The sequence below is a fragment of the Cyphomyrmex costatus genome, unplaced genomic scaffold (genome assembly GCF_001594065.2).
Source record: "Cyphomyrmex costatus isolate MS0001 unplaced genomic scaffold, Ccosl1.0 scaffold334, whole genome shotgun sequence".
NCBI classification, from domain to species: Eukaryota; Metazoa; Arthropoda; class Insecta; order Hymenoptera; family Formicidae; genus Cyphomyrmex; species Cyphomyrmex costatus.
This window is the reverse complement of record NW_017277493.1, coordinates 7851-15825: the sequence shown is the minus strand read 5'-3', so window position 1 is coordinate 15825 and position 7975 is coordinate 7851. Positions and strand designations below refer to the sequence as shown.

Here is a 7975-nt window from a genome sequence, read left to right as displayed (position 1 = left end):
TCTCCCTCTCCCTCTCCATCTCCCTCTCCCTCTCCCTCTCTCCCTCTCTCTATCTCTCTTAAATTTTTTGTTCGCAGGATGAAGTAACCGTAATAATAAGTAGAAGTATATAATTACTTTATTCTTAAGACAGAGTTGATCTTATGGATAAAGAAACATAACATTTACAGGTGATTGAAAGTACATTAATTTTCTAAGGTAGAGGTGATTGTTTAACCAATCAAGGATTTGTCCACACATCCAATCAGTACACATAACATTTAACAAATATTTAAAAAATATTAATTTAATATTTTTACTCATTAAATAAATAATTTATAAAATATTTTAAAAACATTGTTTGCTGATTACACAATCACGAAATGAAAATGTGTGTTAAAATATGTTAAATAATTTTTGTTTTAAAAATGAGAATAATACAATATATGGTATTGTCTCTTCTTATATGAAGGAATTTCTTCAACTTTTTTTTAATTGCAAAAATATATTTATTTGAATTATTTATTTTACTTATTTAAAAAATGGTTGAGCATACATAGTATTAGAAACGACACTTAAATTCTAAATTTTTTTTCGAAACTTTTCGTCCGATTTTTTGCAATTCGTCACAATGGGAAGGATATTGAACTGAGGAAATTTTCTAAGCATATATACAAATCATCCTAATGTGACACATATTTACATAGCTTAAAATTCCGCAAGCATTTGTTAATCGGATGTATGCTGGAATAAGCATTTCAAATCCTGATGTAATATTTGAAGTCTAGACCACGTGAACTTTACAAATTAGTTTTGTGAGGTATCCCGTCCAAAATTACGTTTCCTACAAAAAAAAGAATGCAAATCAGGTGCACGAGGTGAATTCAGAAAGCGACTCCTATACAGCAGAGAAGCTTGTAACAATGTTACTGTAACTGAGACACTACCGTGTCTCCAGATATACGTCTATAACATGTTTTATAGATTTATGTAGAAAAATTAATGCATTTTTCATCAAAATTTTTCTCAATTCTAACTTTATTTTAGATATTTGATTAATTAATAATTGTTTGTACATTTTATACCACTTATACATTTATACTACTTTTATACTACTTTATTGTTACTATATTTATATTATTTTGAATTTGAAAGCCTTTTTTACTCAAATAATCAATAACAAATACATTATCTCCTTAATACTCTCACTAAATTTGCTATAATTTAGCTCTTTCGCAGAATTTATCTCGTAATTAATAGGCTAAATTACTATTGAATCTTATTAAACAATTCCATCTTGTCTGCCAGTCATTCGGAAATACCGTGAATTGACGTTTGTAAAGATATAAGGAGCGTTTTCCGTAGGGCAAAGTATTTTCTCTAGTGTTCTTGGCAATCCCCTGTCTGTTTTATTTCCGACAGGCTCCAACATGTTATTCCACAGGAGATTAGCGGCTGAAATTGAAAGAAAGTAAATTAATCACGCAGAAAAAACAAGAAAACGTGCGTCTCTTATTCTATTATTTTTGCGAAAAATAACAATATCAACGATGGTTAGTATGACGTTTTCTATCACCAAGATTCTTGTTGACAACGTCTAAGAGGCATATAACGATACTTCTCAATCACGCCCGCTGATGAGTATGTACACACTCGTTTTTACGACATATGTTATCTGGAGTGGAATAATAATTATTTGTTTGTCCTCGGCGGCGTTGCGAAAATGATTGAATTATATATTCAACTATTTAAATTCAATGAATAATGATTATTAACTAATAAATCTTTATGCATAAATATGCATATAGAGCATTACAATCAGACGTTGTGTATACACTGTTTTACATTTAGTAACAAATTTAATTTAATCTAAGTCACCTCACTACTCCTACTCAAAATATCGTTATAGTAAAACAATAATTAAAATTAGGTTAAATTTTTGATATTAATATCTTATTTTGTTGAGAAAAAATAGCATTAAGGATCATATTGGATGTAATCAATTTAGTCTACATACATATTTCTTTCTTTTTTACAAGAAATGTCAAATTAAACTGGAAAATAAAAAGTGATTTAATATTACCTTTATAAAATTATAAATTTATTAACATATTGATATACGTAAAAATATTAAGAATACACAAAGAAATATTTTCCAAACGATATTGATTAGTTTTTTATTTACTTATTTCTATAATGTTTAGCAGATTTGTATTAAGAGTTATGATCTGGAATAACGGGAATATCAGGGAAACATATCGTAATCGATGTATGTACACTCCGTATACTTAAATAAACGATATTGGTTTTACCTTACAAAGAGTTTCCTCTTTTTGATTATAAATGAAACGATGGAAAAGTAAACTAAATACTAAATGTTTTAACATATAAATACACAGCTGAAATAATAATAAATCGAAATGAATGATATAAGCGGAAATTAAAAACCGTCTCGTATAATATCTGTCGCAATCTGTTATAGACAGTAATTATATGTACCCACAAATACATCTCGACATGTTTCACTTTGTTTTACTGAAATAACCGAATAAATTAAATAAGCAATAAATTGATACAATGAAGTTGAATCTTGACGATTTATTAATATTTATTGAAATTAACCATGTAATTATCCATAAATAGCAGATGGAGTAAATTAAACCATATATAGAGTCTAGTTATCTCTTAGTTTAAACGTCTTATTATAATTACTTTGAAGATTAAAAAGAAATTATATTCAGATCTAGCTAAATGTTTATATATTATATTTTATGAACACCATTCTTTCTTTCGTGTAGATTTATTCTCATAAATTGTTTATTTAATAAACATATTTAAAAAAATATTTGTCAAGTACATAAAAAAGGTATCGATTATATTCCTCTTGATCAAAAAACGGATCAAAACTGAAAAAATACGAAATAAATACGATTAGTCAAGTATATTTCATCACGCAAGACACATAAGATTGCTCATATCATTAATTTTAATTCATATATATTGAAGTTCTGCACTTAAACTTTACAATATTGTAGTTTACATTTTCGTCGTTTTTTTTATAATTAAAGAGAGAAAACTCTTTGTAAGATAAAATTGATATGGCCCACTTGACATACCTACTGAATGTACGTACACTCATAGTGATGTTATGTTTTCCTGATACTTGCGCTATTCAGAACCATAACTTTTGATTTAAATCTACAAAAAATCATTAAAATAAATAAATAAATAACTAAATCAATTATTTGGGAAATAGTTCTTTAGTATATTCTTACATGTCAATACGTTAATAAATTTATAAAGGAATACTATTACTTAATCTGCTTAAATAAGAGGAAATTTCAGGTAGAAAAGGGATCAGCTTGGGTAAAATAATTAAATAAAGACAGATAGATATTATCTGTTTGAGAGTTTATCTGTTTCACTTTATTTTAAAAGCCTTGTTTCTGTTTTTTAAGATCATCTTGTAGAGTAATAAGGTTCTACATCTAAAATGGCAACATTATTCTATTTAAAATTATGATTCGTCTCCACACGATGCGATGATTAAATATCATTGTCAACAGATTTATTAATACTAAAGAAATGTTCTTTTATTTTCGTTTTCAATTATCTTCTTATCTGTCTAACGTAAGTTAATATATAAAATTAAATAGAATTTTACCAATTGTCTAATTTTCGTTTTTATATTTACAATGCAAATTATGCTTTTTTCTTTGCACTCGCGATACATTATACATACGTACACAAACACGCGCGCGCATCACACAAATTCTCTTCCTAGTAAGATGCAACCGTTTTAACATTATGACAATCTTTCCGATTTAACAGGTGCACTTCAATCGATAAATGTCGTAGCAAGTATGCGCCTGTTCAGGAAAGAATATCGTAATATTATAACGGTTACACTCTGTTAGGCAGGAGAATTTGTGCGTATGTGCATGTGTGTGTATGTAAATGTATATATATTATGTGTATTAATGTTACGCATTATTTACTAGGACATGTATCGAAAATATAATAAATAGCTAATAATACTATCATGTTTAATACATATTATGTAATTATTATCCAATATTATTTATTATTTCAATGAAATAACAACATGCATTTAAATGATAAGGATAATCGTGGCTTACCGAGTGCGTGTCCTTTCTGACTAAAATGGAAACAATCATATGTGACCAGACTGGAGTCGATCGATGGAGCGCGTCTAGGATCTGTATTAGGAGCATTAAATAATTTAATGAATGGCTGCAACACCACCGTGAAATCCGGAGAGTTATCATATCTGAAATAATAGTATTTTAATTTTTTTACGATTTATTTTATGAACATAAATAGATATGGATATAATGTAACATGATTTAAAAAACAAATCGTCAAATGTAATGAAATACTTCTCAAGGATATATGATATTGTTATGCCCGTGCCTTGCTGACACCCGTAACGTTCCAAGCCAAGGAATTCGCTGTCCTTGAAACGTTACGGGTGTCAGCAAGGCACGGGCATAACAATATTATAGATTTTGGTAAACAACTCAAAGTTACTAATTAAACAAGACACTTTGATTGCATATTAATCACTGATTATACCTTCCTGAGTGAACTAAAGCTTCAGCAGCCTGTTGATAAAGCTGGGATATTTTCGACGTTTCAATTTCCGGTCGACTACCTTGATGCATGCAGGCACAATAGAGAGGGTGCAATATATTACACATGGTACTTCTTGTTACTCTAATAGAGACCGTAACATCTGTCGCAAAATGATAATAAACAGAATTGAATGAAAATTTAACATTGTATAGTGAATATATAATATTACATATTATATATTATTACATACATTATGCACATATATATATATATATATATACATGGATATATTGTATTGGGTTGGCCTTACTTATACTTGATAAAAAAGTATTTTCATGTATTTGTTTGCCGATCCCTCCAGAACAGTTTCAAATTATATATTTACAAAATAATCTATAAAAATTTATTGCAACCTGTTATTTAATAAATATTTATTATATTATTGATTGATCATTTTGATTTCAGTATTTGCGCACTTTGTAAGAATCTTTCTTTTACGAAATCGCGTTATACTTATATGTACGCGCGCGCGTATACATATTATTAAATTTACTCAAACATACGTATACGTACATATGTAAAGTTACACAAAAATTGTTGAAAATCAGAAAATCAAAGAGTTGTCGACACTTCTTTTCTTCATTCGATTACGCTCGATTTTGATAGGAATTATTTTTTTAAAATTCGAAGCTGTTTCGGGGAATTGAATTCAAAAGTTTCAAGATCAAAAAATAAAAGCCACCCTAATGTGTGTGTGTGTGTGTGTGTGTGTGTGTGTGTGTGTGTGTGTGTGTGATGAATATATTATTAACTCGCAAATGCAGTTTTTTTTAAAGAAAGTGGAAGAGTCAAAGAGTAATATTATTAATTAAAAAATATATATATATATCCATAATAAAAAATGTAAACACATATATATTTTTTATTTATTTAAAATTCTTTTATTTGCATTATTATCTATTGGTTATTATAATATTATAAATAATTTTAAAAAGTTCTTGAAACAATGGATAATTTATAAAAAATGTAATGAATCGGATTTCGAGCTAAAACTTTTAATAATGACTGATGAGATGTCCAGTACATTTTTTACGAAGGCTTATACGCCCGCGGCTATCAAACTGTCTCTCGGAACATACGCTCCCTCGGATTATACATTACCATGTTCGTTCGCCCCCGCGGATTCGTAAATACAATGGACCTTTAATTAAAGAATTAAAGATGGACCTTTCTTTTGAATATAACATAAAATTGAAACAATATAAAACAGAATAATGTATAATACAAGGATCAAGAAAATACGTATAAAGTAGGTTAAGATGATGTTCGCCTACGGCAACAGCTTCAACTAGAATTCTTGGACACTGTAATAACTCTGAAGCTATTCCATGAATGTGTAATGTTACGGAACATAGTTTCCTTGGAATTTTGCTCGTTATCGTTGTCTTCCCACGTAACTCGATACACTCCAGTACACGTAGATCAGTATAATTCTCGTATTTCATCCTGCTCTTGTGCGTTCTATCCCTCTCGCTCCCACCTCACTTGTCCTCCCACTCTACCTCAGCGGGGGGTGGGTGGGGGTGGGAGAGGGGAGATTCCTATTTACTCCGCCTACTTTTAGTGGGAGGAGTTAGGGGAGGAGGCAAGGTATGGAGTGGGTGTAGGAAAGTAGGGGAAGTAAGAAGATGGGGACGGTAGGGTGAGAGTGACGGTGGGAGTAGATGGTGGAAGGGGTGGAATGGAGTGGGTAGAAGAGGAGAAAGGTAAAATGGTAGAGAGATTTGAGGATGGCGTGAGAGTGTGAGTGCACAGTTTATTATAGTCGAGCTTGCTTATGGATTTTTACTTTGCAGGCTCCAATTTTACATGATGGAATTGTTTGATATTTTATGAATACTACCATAAAATTATGCAAAAAAGGATTTGCAAATCATTATTTTGTATATTATTTGCATAAAACATTAGTCTCTTAGAAAATTTAGCAATATTGTAATATTAATACGTATATTTCTGTATTTGAGAGCTTGCAAAAAATTACTATAATCAAATATTATTATCATCAATTATTAATTTATTTATTACCTAGGGCTGGAACCAAATTGACTAGAGTGCGGGGTAATGCGATTTTTAAAAAATCGAGCGTTCTTCGTAAATGTAAGATGTAACGCATTGGTGAGAATTTTTGTGGATCGTAACATTGCGCCGAACAAATGTCGTTAGCTCCAAATAAGATCGTAATAAGCTGATAAAGGAAATATAATACAAATAGTCAAAGTCAAGTGAGAATTATTTTTAAGTTTCTCCATCGATAAGCATATATCACAACAAAGAGACTTTCACATCATAATTACCTTCCAATGTCTTTTTATATTTATTTTGGGATTATTTTTTATTCTTTGCACCAGGATTCTCGCTTGTTGTAACGCATCTTCAGTAGCAGCGACCGGAAAGGCAACGTTCAATTTCGCCGCGGTCGAAATAAATTCTCCCGTGCCCGTAGAATATCCTGTTAATTTTGGATTGAATACCTACAATCATACATCGTAAAATAAAGAATATAAAGTTTTAATTATGCATGAAATATCGGATTATTGTAAATAGTAAGAAACATAATGACAAAACATTACACTTGGAATAGCAGGTGTGTATTATACATAGATTATAATTTCTAAGTTTTTAAACGCATATTGAGTTTTACCCGGACTGTGATCACGCTTCAGTCATTTCTTCGTTTTCCATTTATTGTCATTTATACAGGGTAAGGCATCTAAAACAAGTCATCACCTAAATAACTCGTTTTTGGTTTTTATGTACAAACCCGGTACTATATTTTTATTATTATGTAAATGTTTGTTAATGTTTTCTCGTAAGATAAGATTAAAATAGAAATATATTATGTCTCTTCTTCATCATATATTATATTCTAAACATTGACTATCATTATTTATTGGTATTGTTAGTATTGTTTACTGTATCGCGAAATAAAAACGAAAAAGATCTTCGGAATCATTTTTATAAATTGCGAAGCAAGGATTCTTTTTCGACTTGGTCCTCTTCATTCTGATTCTTTATCTTTTATACTTATATAAAGGTGCGTTTAGACTATCGAGCCGAAAGGCGAGCCGAACCTCGAGCCGAGCCGCGAGCCGCGAGCCGAGCCTCGAGCTGATGAGTTTCGAACCGAAATTATCGAGCTGAACTTCGGAGTCGAAATCAAGTCGAGCTCTAACCAAATTTCACAAGCGTCACAAGCGATCCGTATTTCTTTTTTTTTTTTATAATTTCGGTTCATTAGCTCGAGGCACGGCTCGGCTCGGCTCGAGGCTCGGCTCGCGGCTCGCGGCTCGGCTCGGCTCGAGGTTCGGCTCGCGGTTCGGCTCGATAGTCTAGAAGCACC

General features: G+C 30.7%; 1 protein-coding gene across 1 annotated transcript; it reads right to left on the bottom strand.

Annotated features, from left to right (window-relative positions):
• Positions 1 to 1261: 1261 nt before the first annotated feature.
• On the bottom strand, positions 1262 to 7106 carry LOC108776053 (phospholipase B1, membrane-associated; the record flags this gene model as incomplete). Its single annotated transcript, XM_018542560.1, has 5 exons — positions 1262 to 1434; positions 4119 to 4270; positions 4576 to 4735; positions 6661 to 6820; positions 6930 to 7106. Coding segments are annotated over 5 exons (822 nt in total), but the record flags the coding sequence as incomplete, so codon positions are not given.
• Positions 7107 to 7975: the final 869 nt, after the last annotated feature.